Source organism: Monodon monoceros, unplaced genomic scaffold (genome assembly GCF_005190385.1).
Source record: "Monodon monoceros isolate NGI ecotype Baffin Bay Population unplaced genomic scaffold, NGI_Narwhal_1 Super_Scaffold_3, whole genome shotgun sequence".
NCBI lineage: Eukaryota > Metazoa > Chordata > Mammalia > Artiodactyla > Monodontidae > Monodon > Monodon monoceros.
This window is the reverse complement of record NW_021703780.1, coordinates 14,492,036-14,515,453: the sequence shown is the minus strand read 5'-3', so window position 1 is coordinate 14,515,453 and position 23,418 is coordinate 14,492,036. Positions and strand designations below refer to the sequence as shown.

Genomic DNA, 23,418 nt, shown 5'->3' with positions numbered 1-23,418 from the left:
GTTTCTCCTTGGATTTATCCTGTATGGGACTCTGTGCTTCCTGGACTTGATTGAAAACTTCCCTAACATGGGAAAGGATATAGTCAACTATAATCTCTTCAGACATTTTCTCAGTCCCGTTCTTTTTCTCTTTCTTCTTCTGGGACCCCTATAATTCGAATGTTGGTGTGTTTAATGTTGTACCAGAGATCTCTGAGACTCTCCTCAGTTCTTTTCATTCTTTTTTCTTTATTCTGCTCTGTGGTAGTTATTTGCACTATTTTATCTTCCAGGTCACTTATCCATTCTTCTGCCTCAGTTATTCTGCTATTGATTCCTTCTAGAGATTTTTTCATTTCATTTATTGTGGTGTTCATCATTGTTTGTTTGCTCTTTAGTTCTTCTAGGTCCTTGTTAAACGTCTTTTGTATTTTCTACATTCTATTTCCAAGATTTTTGGATCATCTTTACTATCATTACTCTGAATTCCTTTTCAGGTAGACTGCCTATTTCCTCTTCATTTGTTTGGTCTGGTGGGTTTTTTCCTTGCTCCTTCATCTGTTGCGTATTCTTCTGTCTTCTCATTTTACTTAACTTACTGCATTTGGGGTCTTCTTTTCGCAGACTGCAGGTTCGTAGTTCCTGTTGTTTTTGGTGTCTTCCCCCAGTGGCTAAGGTTGGTTCAGTGGGTTGTGTAGGGTTCCTGGTGGAGGGGACTGGTGCCTGTGTTCTGGTGGATGAGGCTGGATCTTGTCTTTTTGGTGGGCAAGACTGTGTCTGGTGATGTGTTTTGGGGTGTCTGTGAACTTAGTATGACTTTAGGAAGCCTTTCTGCTGCTCATGGTTGGTGTTGTGTTCCTGTATTGATAGTTGTTTGGCATAGGGTGTCTAGCACTGGAGCTTGCTGGTCGTTGAGTGGAGCTGGGTCTTAGCGTTGTGACGGAGATCTCTGGGAGAGCTGTCGCTGATTGATATTACATGGAGCTGGGCGGTCTCTGGTCGTCCAGTGTCCTGAACTCGGCTCTCCCACTTCAGAGGCTCAGGCGTGGCACCTGGCTGGAGTACCGGGACCCTGTCGGCCACACGGCCAGGTATGTGGGGCGTTTCTTGCCTTTTGGGAGGTCTGAGGTCTTCTGCCAGCGTTCAGTAGGTGTTCTGTAGGAGTTGTTCCACGTGTAGATGTATTTCTGATGTATTTGTGGGGAAGACGGTGATTTTCACGTTTTACTCCTTTGCCATCTTGAAGGTCGCCCACTGTGTCTACTTTTGATTACAGCAGTTATTGTTACTCTTCTCTTGGTATCATATTTGATGTATTATTTCAGGAATATCCTGATGGTTATAAATTTGTCCTCAGTTGTGGGAACCAAGCAACAGGGAGCTGTGCTGTCGTTTGCTCCTGTCACTGGAACTACTCCTATTGCTGCAGCTTTGCTCCTAGGCCACCACTCACCAGATCTAGGCATCCTTCCAGGAGCCGTGACTGCTGGTTACTGATCCCAGGGCTGCCCACCAGGTCTCACAGAGGTGTCTGGTATTAACCTGTCTACCAGTGCTCTCAATACCAGACTCTCCTCTGTGCTAAGCAGATGTCGTCATCTGAGCAACAGGAGAGCTCCCTCAGCGGGTCTCTGGCCGTGGAAGCTCTATAAATGAAATGTTACAGGAAGTTCAAGGGTGGTCTGCATTGTAATTACAGTGGATTCCATCTGTAGGTTTACTCTTGAGTTCATAAGCATCTTTATGCGTGAGGGTTATGCCAGCCTCTGCAGATGGTGACATGTAATTCCTAAACTCAAAAAAATGGGCATAATTGAGGGAAAGAAATGAATATTCAGATAATTAAGCCATAGGCTTTTGCTGTGGTGGTGGTGGTTTTGTTTCAAGTATTGGGTGTTTGGGAAATGAAGAATAATCTGGGCTGAGTTACTCAGGTCAAGAATTCTGAGTAAGGGCATTTCTCACCCAACAAACAGCCGAATGCAAGAGAACAAGAGGAAAAGCATGGCATACTTTGAAAATCGCAAATAATTTGTCATGAGATTGAGAGGTAGCTTTAAATTCTAAAAATTCTCCGAATGCTATGCTCAATAATTGGATTTTAATCTGAATGTAGTAGGAAAGCATTGGGTGGTTTTTATAGGGGGTGAGATGGTGCCTTGGCGTAACAGCAGTGTGTTGAGTGGGCATGTGGGTGAGAGTGGGGTGTCATATGCTGAGACACCAGTTAAGGGGATGTTGCCTTATTCAGAAGTGTTTTGTTGACTGTCTGCCGAGTTTGGGAATTTTAAAAAACTAGATCCTCCCTCAAAGGGTAGATTTGAAAAGCTATCAAAGAGCCAGGACCTATAAGCTAAGAAAGTCTTTGTCTTTGGATGATCTGGAAGACAAGAGCATAGGTTACAAGAGTGGCACAAAATAAGAATTTGACTGGTATGTTTTCAATCCTGATTTTTTTGAATAAAACAGCCCTGTGTAAGAAAAAGTAATAAGCATATTTCAGGTGTACTTAACACATGGTTTTTTTTTCTTTAATGTTACTGTGAATTCAAGAAGAATAAGCCAATTCAAATTTCATTTTCATGCCTGGTTATGAGGGAAAGGCATTGAAGTCCTTCAGTTTTTATTAATGCTTTACTAATGGTAACCGAATGAGTAATAGTTTGTTAAAACAACTTTTGTGTTTCATTACATCTGGGGAAATTATCCAGATTTTTCAGGAGTTTATTATGAGTGGCATATATAGAATTGTTCTTACATTGAGACCTCTGTTTCTCACCACTTCTGTCATTAAAAAGCTGATGAAAATGTGGAAGTCATGATTACACTGTGATAGGAGCTAATTTTCCCATTATCTTCATTTTCCATCTCTTTGAGTACACTTTAGGAAATCCTTAAAATTTACCTTAAGTTGCTAAAAGCAATTCAATTTTGATTATAAAAGAAGATAGAATGTGATAAAGTAATAAAAGCATTTTTCTTTGTTTTGACACAGTTGTAAGAGATAGGTATGGTGTTTTGTTTTTTGCACATTTTTATTAGGTGAAATTGACATAAGATAAAGTTAATCATTTACAGGGAACAATTCATTGGTATTTAATACAATCACAATGTTGATTGTGTTTAGTACAGTCACCACCTCTAACTAGTACCAAACATTTTTATCACTTCCAAAAGGAAACCTGTACCCATTAACCAGTTTTTCCCCATTTCCCCCCACCCCCACCCCCCAACTGCTGACAGCTACTAATCTGTGTTCTATGTGTTTATCTATCCTGGAACCATACAGTGACTTTTTGTATCTGGCTTCTTTCACATACCGTTTTCAAGGTTCATCTGTCCTTTTGTGGCTGAATGATATTCCACCATATGGATATACCATAATTTATCTGTTTATTCGTTGATAGACATTTGAGTTGTTTCCACTTTTTGGCTATTGTGAATAGTGTTGCTATGAATATGCATGTACTTGTATTTGTTTGAATACTAGTTTCAGTGCTTTGGAGTGTATTCCTGGGAATGGAGTTGATGGATCAAATGATAGTCCTGTATTTAACTTCTTGAGGAACTACAAAACTTTCTCTCAGCAGCCGGCCCATTTTACATTCCCACCAGCAGGATTGAAATTTCTCCATGTTCTCACCATGTTTACTATTTTCCATTTTTTGATGATAGCCGTCGTAGTGGGTATGAAGTGATGCTTCATTGTGGTTTTTGTTGTTGTTGTTTTTGCGGTACACGGGCCTCTCACTGCTGTGGCCTCTCCCGTTGCGGAGCACAGGCTCCAGACGCGCAGGCTCAGCGGCCATGGCTCACGGGCCTAGCTGCTCCGCGGCACGTGGGATCTTCCCAGACTGGAGCACGAACCCACGTCCCCTGCATCGGCAGGTGGACTCTCAACCACTGCACCACCAGGGAAGCCCTTCATTGTGGTTTTGATTTGCATTTATTTCCCTGAAGACTAATAGGGTTTAGTATCTTTTTTTTTTTTTTTTTTTTGGAACAGAGAAAGGTTTATTGCAGGGCCAAGCAAGGAGAACAGGTGGCTTATGCTTAAAAAACCTGAACTCCTGTTTAGCATCTTCTCATGTGCTTTTTGGCCCTTTACATATCTTCTTGGGAGAAATGTCTGGTCAGGTCCTTTGCCCATTTTTAAATTGGTTTGTCTTCTTGTTGTTGAGTTGTAGCGTTTTTATGTAGTCTGGACACTAGATCTTTATCAGATGTGTGATTTGCAAATATTTTTTGCCATTCAGTCAGTTGTCACTTTCTTGGTAATGTCCTTAGATGCACAAAGATTTCTAATTTTGGTGAAGTTCAGTTTTTTATTTACTTGTGCTTTTGGTGTCATATCTAAGAATTCATTGTCAAATCCATGGTCATGAAGATACACCTCCTAGGTTTTCTTTTAAGAGTTTTATGGTTTCAGTTCTTATGTTTAGGTCATTGATCCATTTTTTTGTTAAATTAATTTATTTATTTTTGTCTGCGTTAGGTCTTCGTTGCTGTGCACGGGCTTTCTCTAGTCGCGGCAAGTGGGGGCTACTCTTCGTTGTGGTGTGCGGGCTTCTCATTGCGGTGGCTTCTCTTGTTGCAGAGCACGGGCTCTAGGTGCACAGACTTCAGTAGTTGTGGCTCGTGGGCTGTAGAGTGCAGGCTCAGTAGTAGTGGTGCACGGGCTTAGTTGCTCCGCGGCATGTGGGATCTTCCCAGACCAGGGCTCGAACCTGTGTCCCCTGCATTGGCAGGTGGATTCTTAACCACTGCGCCACCAGAGAAGTCCCCATTGATCCATTTTGAATTAATTTTTGTTTATGGTGTGAGGTAAGGGTAGGTAGGGTTTTTGAACTACTTTACCCACTGCTTTTAAATTGGCAAGCACTTTAGAAGAAAAACCTGATTATTTATATTTTATTATGGAAAATTTCAAACATTCTCAGAAGTGGAAGCGTAGACTGAGTCCCCATACACACTTTACTGAGCTTCAGCATTTGCCATTTTGTGACCAATCTTGTTTCTCTCTCCCTCCTTCCTTCCTTCTCCCCTCACACACACAAACACACCTATCAGGTAATTTTGAAACAATCCCAAACATATTTCATCTGTAAACAGAAATATAATGACAAAATGATTATTGTACTCACAATATAGATCTCTTATTTTAAGTATAAGGATATGTTCGTTTTAGCAAGTTTGGGAACTATGAAAAGTAAAAATATCACTCTTTAGATATAAACAGTCAAAATCTTCTGGACTTTCTAACCTACTCTTTCCCATAACTATGCTTCTAAGAATGATTTTTTGTGGCTGCATAGCATTCCATCATGTCAATGTTCGGTAATTTATGTAGCTAGCCCCTTTTATTAAGTATCATCCAGGTTTTCAATATAATAACTGAAAGATATTTTCAATCATGGGATGAATTTATGGAAATGAAATATCTGGCTTAATTAAACATTAATTTTTTTTAACATCTTTATTGGAGTATAATTGCTTTACAATGTTGTGTTATTTTCTGCTGTATAACAAAGTGAATCAGCTATACGTATACATATATCCGCATATCCACTCCCTCTTGTGTCTCCCTCCCACCCTCCCTATCCCACCTCTCTAGGTGGTCACAGAGCACTGACCTGATCTCCCTGTGCTATGTGTCTGCTTCCCAGTAGCTCTCTGTTTTACATTTGGTAGTGTATATATGTACATGACACTCTCTCACTTCATTCCAGCTTACCCTTCCCCCTCCCTATGTCCTCAAGTCTGTTCTCTGTGTCTGCGTCTTTATTCCTGTCCTGCCCCTAGGTTCTTCAGAACCTTTTTTTATTTTTTTAGATTCCATATATATGTGTTAGCATACGGTATTTGTTTTTCTCTCTCTGACTTACTCCACTCTGTATGACAGACTCTAGGTCCATCCACCTCACTACAAATAACTCAATTTCATTCCATTTTATGGCTGAGTAACATTCCATTGTATATATGTGCCACGTCTTTATCCATTCATCTGTCTATGGACACTTAGGTTGCTTCCATAAACATTAATTTTTAAAGTTTTTTTTAACTCAGTGTTGTAAATTGCTGTGTAATCAAATACCTATTTCATACAGTGTTTGAACTCACCCCTGTTGCCGTATCCTCTTCAGGGTTTCGGTCTGATGAAACTGGTGAACTTATTGGTAACAATTACAGATTATATATAGTTTATATAATTTTTTGTCCTTCTGGAGGAGAGAGATGTACAGTATGGGAAATAGTATTTTTTGCTTCCTTGTAATGGCAAGTTAACCCTGTACTTTAAATCATTTGTTCATTATCTTTGAATTACAGTGACTTTTTTGGTGTTTTGTTTTTTTTTTAAGATGTTGATTCAAATTGACTTTGAGAGATTTTTAATACATGTAACTTGCTTTTTCTTAGCATAATATCTCTTACAATTAAAAAAAATTACAGCTCAAGATATCACTGCAGTGAACAGTCCAAGCTGTAAGAAGAAACCAGATGAAGATTTCAAGGGCCCTTTCAAACCTGCAAAAACCCTGAAAGAAGGAAGTGTCCTAGATGTTCTGAAGAACCCTGGTAAGATAATGGCTGCCCTTGAGATAATCTAAAATCTTAATTGCAAAATCATGATCTCATCTTAATATCATTTGTTAATACTTTGTTGTACTTCAGGCTTTTAAAAAATGATGCCTAGTTTGATAGGAGATTGGCTTTTGAATGTAGATGTAATCACATGTAACTTTTTTAGGTGCAAGACCTTAGAAACTATTTCTTTAGAATTTAAGGACTCTGCACTAAAATGGAATCTCTAAGGGGCAAGTATAGAAGGAGAAAATGTGAATTGCCTGTTAATTAGAGATGGGCCAATAATTGGAAAAAAGTAAATAAACCTGATGATATACCTGGACATGTCTCTCTCTGAGAGCATTGAACTGCCTTGTTCTCAGATTATTCCCCATTTGTGGTATATATATAACAAAGCCAGGTGGAAAGGAAACATATGCTGACTGTAACACGCACACACACACACAGGATAGTACTCACTTCAAATAAAATAAGATATGAATGTTAGTGGGTAAGAATTTGAAGATAATGAATAGAAGTCCTCAAATAGGAATAGGTTTTCAGTTTGAAAATCAAAGAGGATAGTATAATTCCAACTGGGATGTATACTATAAGAATATAAAAGTGTTTATAAGATAATCTAGTAGCTCAGAAAGAATTTAGATTTATCCAGCACATGTGTTCATGTATAACTGCATATGAGTTTCAATAATAAGGTTGGATGCTACAGCAAGATTTAGAGGGATTAGGTGTTTTTGGTGTAGCTCCCATTTTATAGATGGGTATTACTGCCTACTAGAGTCTCAATATAGACGGTTTTATGCAGTTATGGGCAGGACTCCAGAATGCCTGTGTTAGGGTGAACTAAGTGGTAGTCAGTCAGCATCAAATGCATATAGGTTATCTTCATAGAAGTTACACTTTGCATTCATAATGCCCACTCCTCCCCTCTTTTAAACTTTTTTTAAATAGCAAAAATTTGGAGAAGTTACGTGTTCTCTTGAGGGAAATCAGGAAAATCCAAAAAAGTGGGAGGAAAAGAAAACTTGTAACACCTTGAAGTGGTTACTGTTAAAATTTTGCCAACCTTAGTGACTCAGGTTAATCATTAACAAAATAGTACATTTTCCTCCTTTGGGAGTAACTGAAGTATGTGGGATTGTTTTATCTTTAGGCAAAAAATAGCTCCAGGCTGGATTATTTCTTGGTACCACTAGAAAACCTCTTTAACAACCTTCTGTATCATCTTTCCCTCTGATTTTCTTTTCCCTTGATGCTAAAGGCTAGAGAAACGGGTGTTTTTTTGGTGTATGTAAAATAAAAGTTAATTGGTCCAGAGTAAAGGATTGAAAGGTCATTTCTACAAATACAGTGTAGTTTGAGTGAAACTCAACTGTTACGAGTTTTGATAGCACAAAGACTTTTCCTCATGGTTTTTTTCCTTATTTCATGGTTCTATGTGTATACCTTAATTAAGTCTCAAATTAGGTATTGGTTGAACTACAGTAAACAGATTCCTAGAGGAAGATGATATACTATAAACCAAACATCTTTTGTAGACTTTTACCTAGGTCTGTCGCTTATTAAATATGTGATTAGTACTAGAAATATAGCTTAGGTGAAAAACTACTTTTAAGTAGTCCATCTTGGACTGTAATAACTCTGTAATTAAGGTAAAAATGTTTCCTCCCAGGAATAATATTTTTATCATTAACAGCTATTACTCTATAATTATTGTCTATTAATATTATTAATACTTATTAATGATTAATAAATAATAGAGAGGATTTCTAATCAAAACGTGGACTAATCTTTTCCTTCCTACTCCCCTCTTCCCCCGCATTGTAGGTTTCACATCACCAAAGGCAGATTCTCTTGCTGCTCAACCTACCACCACAAGCCTGGTAGTTTATTCAAGACCAGCAATAAGTAGCTTTTCTTCTAGTGGAATTGGGTTTGGGGAAAGTTTAAAACCTGGGTCATCGTGGCAGTGTGATACCTGTCTACTCCAGAACAAAGTTACAGACAACAAATGTGTAGCCTGTCAAGCAGCAAAATTGCCGCCAAAAGATACTGCTAAACAGACTGGAACTGGGACACCAAGTAAAAGTGGCAAACCAACTGTTTCTGCACCAGAGACAGGCTTTGGAGACAAATTTAAACCAGCAGTAGGAACTTGGGATTGCGATACCTGTTTAGTGCAAAATAAACCTGAAGCGATAAAATGTGTAGCTTGTGAAACACCGAAACCGGGAACTGGTGTTAAGCGAGTCCTTACGTTGCCAGTGGCTTCAGAAAGCGCTGTTACTGTGGCTGCTTCCTCCTCCAGCTGCACTGAGACCACTGGTGCCTTAGGATTTACAGATAAATTCAAAAGGCCCGTGGGATCTTGGGAGTGTCCAGTGTGCTGTGTTTCTAATAATGCAGAAGACAATAAATGTGTGTCCTGTATGTCTCAGAAACCAGGTACGTTTATGGCTGTTTGGAATAATTTTGTTTGTTTCTTTACTAGAACATTTTAATTTATTCTCTGTAAAACAGCTAAGAATAGCCTCAATATTTTAGATGTTTCAAGATGAGCATTTCCTCATATGTCTTAATTTTTCTGAACTGTCTTGAAATTAAAATGACTTGCTTGGGACTGAAACTGCATGTTCTCTTAGGAGAGGCTGTGTGTTAAAATCAGTCCAGCATTTGCTTTGACCTCTTTTTTTGTATGTAATTTTATCAGAAGCTTCTTGCTCTTCATGATCATTTTCAAAGTTGGCTAATACAGATGCAAAGGTCTTAGAATGGGGCGATCTTTCTCAAACCTTTACACAGAATAAAATATTCCTTTGTCTCTTTTCCTCTAAGTAGAAGTGAGGATGGCTAGTGGTCATTTACACAGCTGGTTTCATTGCATTATGAGAAGGCTGTGGCTGAATGTTAATGGTGATACCTGTACCTGTATGCGCTATCTGCCAGAGATACTGCAATGATCATAAATTAGTGAATCATTAATGAAAAGTTCTATTAGGTAACCAGAAAAATGAAGTTAGAGTTGAGTTTTTCCTGTTTCTGTTCAATTTTGAAAGAGTTACTGAAGATTTACATTGATCTTTAATTCATTTGGAATTAATTCATTTGACTCTGCTGTGTTTGTAATGCTATTATATAATTATTTGGTACAGATATATGGTAACATGGATACTAAATAAAACATGTTATGAGTATCCTGGGAATCATACTTCCTATTTTTATTGCATTATCATGGATGTGTGATTTTATGTCTGCAATGGAAAGCTCTTGAGTTAATAGCCCACATCCCTCTCTTAACACCAGGGGTGAGACATATTTCTGATTCCTGCTAGACATCTCTACAAGAATAAGATTTCAGAATCTTTTTTCCGAAATATTTTTCTCTTTCCATCTGGCATTCTTCCTCTTCCCCTTAACAAAAAAAAGAAAGAAAGCTCTTGATACGTGTAGGAAACCAAAATTTATTCTGAGTTGATGGGTCAAACATATTTTTGATAAATCACCTGGTGGCTTTTTGGAGGATAGATTTGAAGGCAGCAAAATTTGGAAACCAGAGGGCAGGTTAGGAAGTTGATCAATAATATAGGTAGAGATAGTAGTGATATGTACTAATAAAAGCAAATGGGGTATAGAATAATGTACGGTTGAAGATATGTTGATTTCAAGCTGCTGAAGTTGACAGATATGTGTGAGGCCTTTGGATATACTGACAATGGACCCTCTGGACTGGAGATGGAGATTTGGGAGTCATTAGCCCATAGTTTTCAAGTAAGTCATGGGAGTAGAGGTGATGTAAGGTGAGTGAGCAGAGCAAATAGAGAAGACAGCCTAAAACTGAACTCTGCCAACTTAAGAGAGTAGCAAGAATAGAACTTTGGAGCAGTTAATCTTTTAAATGAATAACCAGAGAGGAAAAACAAAAACCACGTGGTACTAGTTGCTTTTTAGGAGGATGGATTTCAAGGGAACAAAACCAGAGGTCTCAATAACAAGGCTATTAAGCAAGAGATGAGGGGGCTTGAACCAGAAGAGCAGTAGAAGGGTCAGAGAAAGAGAATGAAATAGATTGGAGAGATGTATAAGGGAAGAGTTGTCATCTAGCCAAGGTAGCCAGGTGGATAGTGGAACTACCAACAAAGAGATACCACAGGGATGAAAGCCAGAAGTGTGGGTCTCAGGTATGGATGGGAAAGATTTTGTTGGTGGTTAAAATCGTCAGAGTAGATGAGAGCTCATGAGAAGGGCAGTGGACCAAAGATGGCACAATTTTATTGGCAAGATGGAAGAGAACATACCAGTAAAACACAGATCAGGTAACTGGGAAAAGTGACAACAGCTAGAGGACATTTAGAGAAGTGGGGTTACCAGAATGAATGGCTCCACTCTCAACACTGTATTTCTTCATGCAGCTGTGCCTTGCTGAGCCATCCTTCCTGTGCCGCCGCATCTGCCCACAAAATTGCTAGTTCTGCTTAAAAATGTAAATACCACCCCTGTGAATCCTTCTCCTATCCCATAGTAATTTCTTCTCTGTACTCTTGTCTAGATCATTTGTCACTCTCCGTCTTAGTGATGGTGCTGCTATGCATTTATGTTCGTTTTGCTTTCCCCCCTTTTAGACCAGAAACACCTTTAGAAGTTAAGCAACATTTTATTCATCTCGATATCCCCAGAACCTGAGCACGTTATGGTGCTTGATAAATGTCTATTAAATGGCTACCTTATAACAGAAATGCCATGAACATAGTAGGTAGTGTTGAGTTGAATTGTGAAGTGGATAAAAGAGCACTTCTGTGCAAAAATAGTCGTTTCAAAGCCAGAGATCTGTGCTTTGAAATCTTGAAATGAATATTGCCTGGGCTGTGTGTTTTATGAGTCAGGCTGTTGCCTACAATTGAGAATGTATGTTTTATAATCTGTGATGTGTAACAAAATTGGACAGATTATTAAGGAAAATTCAGGCTTTTAGGCTTTGATTTGTGAGCATGGTTCTTAAAAACCATGGCTGTTCAAACTGGGGATTAAAAGGGGGCTCATCACTGAGCAAGGTGAGTGTGAGTTGATCTTCTGTAAGATTAAAAGAAATCTGAGATGTCTGTACTGTTTTTAACAATGTGATGTTTAGATTTCTGGCATTTTCTCTTAATAGGAAACACATTAAAAACTGTACATTTAGACTTAGTGGTGTCATTGAGATCTTGACATAATGTAAATCCGAATTTTCCTGTATTTCCCCATTATTTTTTAGGAAGTTCAGTACCTGCTTCAAGTAGCAGCACTGTCTCTGTCTCTCTGTTGTCTGGAGGCTGCCTAGGATTGGACAAGTTCAAGAAACCTGAGGGAAGCTGGGACTGTGAAGTGTGCCTAGTGGAGAATAAAGCAGATTCTAACAAATGCGTAGCATGCGAGAGTGCAAAGCCGGGCACAAAGTCTGAGTTTACAGGTAAGGTGTTGGCAAAGTGCCTGCTTAGATTACCACTTTAAAGTGAAATATTTACAAACAGCTTTTGTTTTAAAACTATTCATTCTCTGTTGAAAATTCATGTAAAATGAGCTGTTGTCCTGCACTTTTAGCTCATATCTGTCTCTGAATTACTATGCAGTTGAATTGTTTGCTAGTCTGCAGTGAAGATAAGTACATTTTCTATTTTATTTGTTTTCATTTGAGAAGGAAAATGCTGGTTGCAGCCCACTGAATTAATTAACATGGCTAAGGGGATACAACTGCTTTGAAAAACACTGCATTTGGGTTTTAGGAGATCACTAAAGCTCCTTATGTGGCTGCCACCTTATGGTCCCTTGCCCGTTTTCCCCACCTGTAGTACAGTAATCACCATACCTTTAAACCTTTCTTTTGAGGCAGAAGTGCCTTTGAGATCCTTTGAGTCAGGGGTGATAACTAGTTATTGTCTTTGGCACCTTTATTTTTAGCTTTCTGTCTAATATCACTTAAGGTATTTCAGAGACCGTGTGGATAGCCATTTGCTTTTGAGATTTTTTTTTTGGGTGCGTTGGGTCTTTGTTGCTGCACGTGGGCTTTCTCTAGTTGCGGCGAGCGGGGGCTACTCTTCGTTGTGGTGCGCGGGCTTCTCACTGCGGTGGCTTCTCTCGTTGTGGAGCACGGGCTCTAGGCGCGCGGGCTTCAATAGTTGTGGCTCGTGGGCTCAGTAGTTGCAGCACGCGGGCTCTAGAGCACAGGCTCAGTAGTTGTGTGGTGCTTGGGCTTAGTGGCTCCTCGGCACGTGGGATCTTCCCAGACCAGGTATCAAACCCATGTCCCCTTCACTGGCAGGTGGATTCTTAACCACTGCGCCACCAGGGGAGACCTGCTTTTGAGATTCTAATATAATTTTTCAAATAAGTTTCTTATGGAAAGAAAGTGGGGTGGGTAATCATTAAAGGGGGAAATCTGAAGACAAGCGATTTTTACAAGCCCTTGGCTGCCACTTGTCTTTATTTACATGTGGGTAAACAGAGTAATGGATGAATACCTTGGCACCGTTTAATGATTTTTGTGTTGAGCCAGTCATTCAAGTGCTTCATTTCTAGTTTATTCCACTACAGAGAAGAATTCTGAAACCAAGACTTTGTTCTTGTCAGTATAGTATTTTTATTTTTTAAAATATTGCTTCCAGGGCTTCCCTGGTGGCGCAGTGGTTGAGAGTCCACCTGCCGATGCAGGGGACACGGGTTCGTGCCCCTGTCCGGGAAGATCCCGCATGCCGTGGAGCGGCTGGGCCCGTGGGCTGTGGCCGCTGAGCCTGTGAGTCCGGAGCCTGTGCTCCGCAACGGGAGAGGCCACAACAGTGAGAGGCCTGCGTACCGCAAAAAAAAAAAAATATTGCTTCCACTCATATAATTCTAGTTCTTTGGTGCTAAAAATCTTAATTCTTAAGTAAATAACACATGTGCTCACAGGATTTAAAAAGCAAATTATGACAGGATTCCCAGTGAAAAGTCTCTCTCTTGTCCCTATTGGCTCATTTTCCATCCTTCCTGCTCCACCAATGGTAATAGCTATCTGTGGTTAGGTTCTTGTAACTCTTTCAGTGTTTCTTTATGCACATCACAAGCAAATATACTTCTTTTCTCTCTATTCTTACTTCTCTCTACCTTGTTAGAAAAGGTTGTATACCACACCGCCTTTTTGCACCCTTGATATTACCACAGATTAGCTTGGACTTTGTTCTTCATTTACAGCTGCCTGGATTGCATATGGCATTCTGCATATCTTTGAGTTTATCATTCAAATAAAGACTCAGCTGTAGACTTGCTGGGTCAAAGGGTACATGTGTCTGTAATTTGGGGTAAATATTGGCAAGTTGCCCTCCACAAATTTTGTGCTGATTTACACATCCACCTGCCATGTCTGGAGTGTCTGTTACTCCTAGTCTCATCACCAGCACTGTGTTATCAAACTTGTTTGATGTCTGTCAGTCTGATAGATGAAATGTGGCACATCAGTGTAGTTATGAGTATCGAGATGCTGAATATGGGCAACTTGGTTCATGTTTACTGCCATTGTTAAACTAATACTCTTCAAAGTAGGCCTTTTCAGAGTTGTCCCATGTCCCTTTACTTTTCAAGGTTGACATTCCGTTTGAGAGAGTAGTATTAATTCATTGTCTTTTTGGTGTTTCTTATATTTTTGAAGGCTTCAGCCCATCTTCCTCATCTTCGAACCCAGCAGCCTCATCCTTCAAATTTGGTATCCCATCATCCTCTTCTGGGCCTTCTCAGACTTTAACAAACACTGGAAATTTTAAATTTGGAGATCAAGGAGGTTTCAAAATAGGTGTGTCATTAGATTCTGGGTCTGTAACCCCTTTGAGTGAAGGCTTTAAATTTTCTAAACCAATAGGAGATTTAAAATTTGGAGTTTCATCTGATTCTAAACCTGAAGAAGTTAAAAAAGATAGTAAAAATGATAATAATTTTAAGTTTGGACTTGCTTCTGGTTTAAGCAATCCGCCTTCTTTAGCTCCATTTCAGTTTGGGGTGTCTAGTCTTGGGCAGCAAGAAAAGAAAGAAGAACCGCCGAAATCTTCGTCGGCAGGCTTTGGCTTTGGTTCCCGTGTCATTAGCCCTCCCCCTGCTGCTACTGACACCACAGTGACCTCTGAGAGCAGGAGCAGCTTCAGCTTTGGAACCGTGGACACCAAGGGTGTCCCAGGGGCTCCTTTCACATGTCAGACGCCAGAAGCAAAAAAAGAAGAAACCCCTGCCTCCAAAGGAGGGTTCACTTTTGGCAGCGTGGACCCTGCCCCCCTGCCATCTGCCTCGTTGTTTGTTTTGGGAAGGACAGAAGAGAAACAGCAAGAGCCTGTCACGTCTACATCTCTAGTGTTTGGGAAAAAAGCTGACAGTGAAGAGCCAAAGTGTCCACCAGTGTTTTCCTTTGGGAACTCAGAGCAAACCAAAGACGAGGGTTCTTCCAAGTCTTCGACCTTTAGTTTCAGTATGGCAAAGCCATCTGAGAAGGAATCTGAACAGCCAACGAAGGCCACTTTTGCTTTTGGAGCTCAAACCAGTACTACAGCTGGTAGGTATTAAACGTTGTTGTTGTTTTTTTTTTTACAAGGTGTCAACAAAGGTAGTAAGTCAAGGAATGGTTTATACTGGAAATAGTTGAGAGAGTACCAGTAATAGAACTCTCTGGGAAGCAGCCAAGGATTCAGCTCCTTCAGAATCCCCCCCGTGATTCTCATGAAGTTATCTGCATATCTAATTTTGAGAAACACAGCTCTAATGGAAAGCCCACAGTATTTGCACATTTGTCCGTGACTTACTCTCTTCTGTTTGGGCTTTTATAATCAGAATTGACATATACTGTTCAGGAAAATAAGCATTTTTTCTTAAGCTCATGAAATATTTTTTAACTAATGTACAGGCCTTCATTTACAAATAGAGATAACCAGTCTTCATCTGGCATTTAAGGAACATAGACAACAAATATGATAAATCCCTGAGAAATAGAGGTGATTATGAAAACTAAGATCTGGAAGAAAAAAATGAAATAGTATTTTTAAAAGTTAAAGAAACATGGTTTGTGAAATAAAATCATTGTGTGGACTGAGGAGCAGGGGGCGGGGCAAAACAGCTGATAATTGGATTAGTGAACTGGAATTTCCCAGAACACAATGCAAAAGAACGTGAACACTTTTGAATAATAAATTAGAAACACAAGAAAATGAAAAATTAACCTGAAAAAAAAAGTATGGAATTCCACACATAGGTGTGAGCAGTTTTTGTCTATAAAATTCTACTTAAATTTTAACACACCCTTCAAAGGAAACAAAAACTAAATTATACATTATTATTTAGAAAGGAATAAAAATGAGATAGGGTGTAATCGAATTTAATCCTGGTATCGCTATACTGTTTCCATTGAAATAGACATTTTTAACGTCCTATTAAACCACCTGAAAGTGAGCTAACATGTTCCATTTTCTGTAAGTTATACCAGTGCCCATACCACAATGTGACCAGCCCTGTCTAGTAAATAGTGTTGGAACTGAGATGTTATTGGAACAAGTTTAAAAAAAAAAGTCTTCTACTGAAGGTAGCTGGATTCAGGGTCACCATATAAAAAATCATTCTCTTTTCTCCAAATCAAGAATAAATAGTTGGACAGCATTTCCCATTTGTATTTACTAACATTTCCAATTTGTATTTTATAATATCAGCAGAACCTGCAACATGCTAAAGAATTAAGAGAACATAAAAGGCGTGTTTTATACTTGTTCCTGAGTGAGAATATCCTTTACTCTCCACCTCACTCCCAATATAATTTCAGTTCTTAGAGGAATTTTTGTGGAGCTTGACAAGCTAAAATAATTCTAAAATTCACGTGGAAGGGAAAATATAAGAAATTTTGGGGAGAAGGGTACACATACGGTCAGGTAGGTTTGCCCTACTAATATCAAACAATACTACAAAGTTACAATATTTAAAATAGTAACAGTAACTGTAGAGGTTTAGAAGTTTAATACGTGGTAAAAGGTGGAGTTACAAATTAGTGAGCAAAAGGGTACACCAGTCAATAAAGGTGGCAGAGAAAATTGGCCATTGTTCAGATAAATTGGCCAAGTTACAATCCTGCTAACATAAATTGCGAAATCAAATTTATAAAAGCGTAGCTATCTCCTATTGTCTGAATTTGTTATCCAAAGTATCCAGTTAGATTTGGATTTAAGGAATATTTTTTCTTTTTATTAATCTGAATGCCAAAGGTTTTGCTATGTTAGACAAAATTCATAAGCCCTAAAAGAAAAGATGGATATATTTGACTATATCAGAATTTAACATAGCAGATGTCCATTTGATGAATGAATCTATATTGAAAACTTAATGATTCTGTTTTCTAATGGACTCGTATTAGATTTTAGGCTAGGAAAAAATGCTTTCCGGTATTACTTGTTTTTAAAAGTTTTTGTTTATTTCTTAATTTCTGTCTTATAGATCAAGGTACAGCAAAGCCAGTTTTCAGTTTCTTGAACAACAGTTCCTCTAATTCAGGTACACCAGCCACTTCAGCTGGCGGTGGCATATTTGGTAGTTCCACCTCATCCTCCAGTGCGCCTGCAGCTGCCTTTGTGTTTGGACAGGCCAACAGTCCTGTGAGCAGCTCTGCCTTTGGGAACTCTGCCGAATCCAGTACATCTCAGTCTTTGCTATTTTCTCGAGAGAGCAAACCAGCAACCACGTCGAGCGCGGGCACAGCTGTCGCCCCATTTGTCTTTGGTCCGGGTGCCAGCAGCAGTGATACTGCCGCCTCTGGTTTCAGCTTTGGAGCTCCCACCACATCGAGCTCTGCAGGTACTTTTAAAAAAGAAGAGACATGTTAGTTTGAATGGCTTTCATTGTAAGCAGATGAACTCTTAGCAAATAATACCACAAAAGAGCGTGGCCGCTTTTAGGTCATCTCTACCCGGGGTGTTGTAGTTATTCACTCTGTGGAATGATGTGCATTTTGTGTATAGTTTAAGTAACTCTTGGAAGCAATATTTCTAATCTCATTAGGAGTATAATCTTTAGTTTTTTCAAGTGTTTCTCGTCTTTTTGGGGGGTTTTGTTTTGTTTTTCTTTGCAATGTTAATTTGTAAATAGCCAGACACTGAAGGTTATTTTAATAGACATTAGTCCTCATTATGCAACAGATACATAGTCACAACATTAGCTGATTTCTGCAGTGTGTCACACTTCTGATGGCAGATCAGTTGTCTTCTTAGATTTATCTCTTTAAAGACCTAAAAATTTTGGGCTGTTAAGGTAGGAATCTTGTTAATGAAGTTTTTGTTTATTTGGATTTTACATGGTTTTACTAAATAATGGTAGAGAGAATTGTATTCTTAATCAGTATTCAAAACTTGTCTTGATAAGATCTGTTCAGCAAGGTAAGAGTCTGGAAAGAAGCTTGAAATGTGCTTTTCAGTTTATAGCGATTTCTTGAGGCTTATCTCATTTTAACCATCATGGTAATTTCAGTATTTCTGTGGGCCTCTAGGATCCTCCTTTGTATTCGGCACTGGACCTTCAGCACCATCTGCCAGTCCAGCGTTCGGTGCTAACCAGACCCCAGCATTTGGACAAAGCCAAGGTGCCAGCCAGCCTAACCCCCCAGGCTTTGGGTCTCTGTCATCTTCAGCAGCATTATTTTCTGCTGGCTCTCAGCCTGCGGCACCTACTTTTGGGACAGTGTCGAGCAGCAGCCAGCCTCCTGTGTTTGGACAGCAGCCTAGTCAGTCTGCATTTGGCTCAGGAACAGCTCCTAATTCCAGTAAGTATGTAGTAGTCATGTCCTTTGTTTCCGCATTTGGGTTCTGTATGTCTTAAATACAGTGTTTTTCTTTGAACTTTGAAACCATGCATGTCTTTTTTTTTTTTTTTTGTCTCTTGTACTTGGCAGAACAGAGATGTGTATTACCTATAAACAGCATTCCCAACTTTCACACAGTTAAGCACTTCTTTTTGGCTGCATTGGGTTTTCATTGCTGTGCGCGGGCTTTCTCTAGTTGCGGTGAGCAAGGGCCACTGTTCGTTGTGGTGCGTGGGCTTCTCATTGTGGTGGCCTCTTCTGTTGCGGAGCACGGGCTCTAGGTGCGTGGGCTTCAGTAGTTGCGGGACGTGGACCCTAGAGCACGTGGGCTTCAGTAGTTGTGACGCACGGGCTTAGCTGCTCCGCGGCATGTGGAATCTTCCCGGACCAGGGCTCGAACCCGTGTCCCCTGCATTGGCAGGCGGATTCTTAACCATTGCACCACCAGGGAAGTCCCCCTCAATTTACTTTTAAACACACCTGTTGAGATTTTACTTCTACTTGTATTACTTTTTAACTTCCGAGTGGTCCTCTTTGTTCTGTGGATGTCTCCTTTTTATATCCTTCTGCTTTTGTTTTAGAAGCGTTTTCTATTGATCTCTTGAAGATATTAATGATGCAGAGGTTTTTTTCCCCCTTCTTAAAGCGTTTGCTTAGTCAGTTTTCTCCAAATTGCTTTTCTTTATTATTGTTTTGGTCTCAGTGTTTCTTATGAAATACTTTCCTCACGTGTTTGGTGCTTCTTGCCTCTCCACTTGCAGTGTCTGGGGTTTGTTTTAATTGTAGTAAGCGTGTTTAACGTGAGCTCTGTCTACTCTTTCAGCAAAGTAAGTGCGCAGTGCAGTGTCGTTAACTCGGCTCAGTATTGTGCAGCAGAGTTCTAGGATGTACGCGTCTTGCATGACTGACACTATACCTTTTGAATAGCAGCTCCTCATTTCTTCCCACTCCCAAGCCCTCCTCTGCAGCCACCATTCTTTTAGCTTCTGTGAATTTGGTTATTTTAGATACCTCATAGAAGTGAAGTCATGTAGTACTTGTTCTTCTGTGATTGGCTTATTTCACTTATGTCCTCCAGATGCATGCATGTTTTCCCATATTGCAAGATTAACATTCCATTTTATGTATATATGTTATTTCCTTTATCTCTGTATCTGTCTATGGATATTTAGGTTGTTTCTACATCTTGGTCATTGTGAATAATGCTGCAGTGAATGAGAGTCCAGCTATCTTTTTGAGAGCCTAGTTTCAAGTCTTTTGGGTAAATACCTAGAATGGGATTGCTGGATCATTTGGTGGTTCTGTCTTTAACTTTTTGAGGAACTTCCATACTGTTTTCCATAGTGGCTGCAGCGGTTTACATTTCTACCCACAGTTCACAAGGGCTCCCTTTTCTCCACGTCCTTGCCAACACTTGTTATTTCTTATCTTTTTGATAATAGCCATTCTAAGAGGTGTGAGCTGATATCTCCTAGTGGTTTTGATTTGCATTCCCCCCCGATGGTTAGTGAGGTTGAGCATCTTTTTATATTTACCCGTGTGTTGTCTCCGGAGAAATGTCTATTCAGGTTCTTTGCCCGTTTTTTAATTGGGTTATTTGAGGGGTTTTTTGGTTTGGTTTTGGTTTTTGTTTGTTGGTGGGGGGGAGGTTTGCTCTTGAGTTGTAGGAGTTCGTATGTATTTTGGATATCAGCCCTTTATCAGATATATGGTTTGTGAATATTTTCTTCCATTCTACTTATAACTTTATGAGTGCAGGACACCTAAATACCACTCAATAATTCATTGTATGTGGTTAGGGCTTACAGATCTTGAATATCATTGTAGGTTTATCTAATAACTGGCTTGTCCTCTTGGGAAGAACTGGATGCTAGTACAATATCTTTAGGTCTTTCCTTTCAGACTGCCAGATTTCCCAGAGAAGATTCTTCCGGTCTCCTTCCTGAAGGGTATATATACTCCTGATTGCCAGTGGTATGGGAGCTGAGTCAGGGCAGAAGGCTGCCGCTCTCAGTATTCATTGTGTCAACCTATTCTGAATGCTTCTGTTTTCAATATGGTATCTTTGCCTTTATGTGTGATGTCCCCTGGTCCAGAGGCCTCTCCAGAGACTAAAGTTCTATTCTTCTGCTGGGTAGAGGAGATTTATTATCCTGTTTGGTGCTGGGGAGGGATTGATCTAGGTGTCTGCTTCTTAAACAGATACTCTACCATTCTGCTGGGGTTTTTTTCAGTCACACCTTCATTCTCACTTCCGGAAGTACCTGGAACCTAAACCTTTTGGGTATGTTTAGTGTAAATGGAAAGACTTCTGTGCTTTCCCTTGCTGCTAGTTTAGTACTTGGCTCCAGTTAGCCTTCCAGCTTCAAAATTTTGTTGTGTTGTCTCCTCTCTCCATTTATTGTAAAATTCCCTTTACTGTTATGTTAACGTAATTTTGAAGAAGATAGAGGTAAGTATGTTTGTTGATTCCACGGTCTTAGCGAAAAGTCCACTTTGCCCTTTTTTCCTTGGTCATGGGTGAGCTAGGTCACTTGTTTGAGGGTGTCAGGTATATATTGTGTGAGTGGAGAAAATACTTAATTTTCTTTAAGTGACCATAAGAGCTTTAACCCTTTACAGGTTTTTGTATGTAAAGGTCAGAGTCATTACTAGAAGAACCATCATTTTTACCTTAATAAAGTTTTTCTGCTTCATCTATTGCAGGTTCTGTTTTCCAGTTTGGCAGCAGCGCTACAAATTTCAACTTCACAAACAATAATCCATCAGGAGTGTTCACGTTCGGCGCAAATGCCAGCACACCTGCAGCCGCAGCCCAGCCCTCTGGCTCGGGGGGCTTTCAGTTTAGCCAGTCTCCAGCGGCGTTTTCTGTGGGGTAAGAGAGCTTTTTGTTGAAATGGAGAATTTAACATAGTGAGGGTGTGTGTTTGTGTGTACGTGTATAGAATCACCAAGGTGCAGTCTGGTTGAGGTAAAATCTATGTTCTCCATCAGTTTACCATATTACAATTTTGGAGGATCATGGCCTAAGAAAACTAGCAGGAGGGGGAGAGAGAGAGAGAGGGAGTGTGTGTGTGTGTGTGTGTGTGTGTGTGTGTGTGCGTGCGTGTCTCTCTCTTGAGGGTATGAGGTGTAGCAGAAAGTAGTGTCCCCCACCCCATCACCAGTCACATTTAGTGTTATGATTGTGAACTTTCATCTGAGCATCATGTCACATTACAGAGTTTTTGTTTTTCACAGGTCAAATGGGAAAAACTCATTCTCTCCTGGAACTGCAGTTTCTGGTCGCAAGATAAAGACTGCTGTTAGACGCAGGAAATAAAGATCTTGATGGTGTTATACACACTGTTTTAACAACAGCTGGTGCCCTACTTTCAGATTCTGGATTGTACTACGTGCTGGGTTATCTGAGGTCAGATCTTTAATTTTGGAATTTTCCTCCTTTTTTCTTTACAGAAGCCCCAACCTCACCTCTCCCACCCCCTTTTAAAAAAATAATAGCTAGACTGGTGACTTATTCTTCAGCAAAAATGTTTTATGATCCAGCAAATTATTCACTGGTTTGGCATAGGCTGGCTGAACCCAGGAATCAAGCCCGCTCAAGAGAATGGCTTTGTATACAACCTCTTTTTCTGCACCACCATGTGCGTTGATATGCGTTTTATGGAACGCATTGAAATTGTAATTATATCTGAGGAATTCTGTATAGATTAGAGGATGTTGAAATGAATGATTTCTATGCTGAGTTTGTGCTGGTGTATGTGTGAAGTGAGTGAGTTGGGTGTATTGTGCACTAAAGTTTTCTGATAGAGGAAGCCTGATTAAAGAATGCTCCATGCTAAGGAGTTGTTAGATCTAGTTCGTTCTCCATTTAATAATTATATGCTATTTCTATATTGGCACTCTTCTGACTATCACCTGTCTTGCCTTTTTCATTATTTTATTATGAAACTTGTGTAAATACAATTTTGTTTCTGTACTTTTTTGGCATAACATAAATCTGTGAACTTGAAATTTTAATTTTGTGTTAGAAAGTTTTTTTTGTTGTTTAGTCTTGTCTCAGATTTTATTATGTAAATCCCATTATTCAAAGTTGCCTAAATCCATTTGGAAATCTTTAAAAAAAAAAAAAATTGGGGATTCTTAAAGTGAGTTTATTGGCTTTTCTGATCCAGTTTTTGTTTGGACCAAAAACCAGTATTGTACAAAGTATTAAGCATATATTTTTATATTTACTGAAATGGACTGTGGTGACTTTGGATAATAAGGAAAAGTTTAATATTAAAGCCATGTTTATTACAGTATAATTAACATGTTAAACCATGGGATAAATGCCATCAATAAAAAGTTATGAAATACGTTTTGTTCTAGTGTTAAATCCTAGTGAAGGTATGAGTGTTAGTGGAAGGGAACCTTTTTATGAAGGTTAACAATGGTCAGTTAGAAGAAAAATTCTGAAGAATACATTGAAGTGATTTGGACAACTCCTAACTGAAGGGGAAGTGTCTGAAGATAACCCTGCTTTATGTCTGGTGCTAGGAATCGCACCTACTTTGCATATAAATTGATACCTTTTTAAAAGTTGAAAATAAACACACGCAGCCATTTGTTTGTATCTTCCTTGATAGGTGGCTAGACAGTGTTTTATTGATAGAGTTCTTGGAGATGCATGCCCAGAATAGCCCACAAAAACTTCAGTGGTCATTTTGTGGAATTTCTTTTGGATTATTTTATCGATTTTTTTAAACTAGATTTCTTTCCTATGGTCCATAAAAGTGCTCTTGGGACAGCGTTTGATAATTGTATTCTTCAATCTGTACATATGATTATTCTGTGGCGACTTTTACTTTGCCGAACTTGTGGTTAAATTCAGTACTTTAAAATGTTTAAGAGCTTTTCTGTGTTTCCAGTGACATGGCTTCTCTTACTGAAAATGTCTTAGGCCATCATCAAATGCTGGTTTCGGAGTAGGAATTTTGTATTTATAATTCTCACCTTATTAAATAATGTACGTGTGACATGAACCTCTTCTGGGG

General features: G+C 39.4%; 1 protein-coding gene across 3 annotated transcripts in view; it reads left to right on the top strand.

The window, feature by feature from the left end:
- NUP153 (nucleoporin 153) overlaps positions 1-22,740 on the top strand; it is a 75,845-nt gene extending 53,105 nt beyond the window's left edge. For all 3 annotated transcript variants that reach the window (XM_029242449.1, XM_029242451.1, XM_029242450.1), the window contains exons 15-22: positions 6,430-6,555; positions 8,392-9,009; positions 11,813-12,007; positions 14,219-15,106; positions 17,026-17,382; positions 18,071-18,343; positions 21,089-21,257; positions 21,623-22,740. In XM_029242449.1, coding sequence (XP_029098282.1) covers positions 6,430-6,555; positions 8,392-9,009; positions 11,813-12,007; positions 14,219-15,106; positions 17,026-17,382; positions 18,071-18,343; positions 21,089-21,257; positions 21,623-21,704 — 2,708 coding nt within the window. In that variant the 3' untranslated portion in view covers positions 21,705-22,740. The remainder of the gene's footprint in view (positions 1-6,429; positions 6,556-8,391; positions 9,010-11,812; positions 12,008-14,218; positions 15,107-17,025; positions 17,383-18,070; positions 18,344-21,088; positions 21,258-21,622) is intronic.
- The last annotated feature ends 678 nt before the right edge of the window (positions 22,741-23,418 follow it).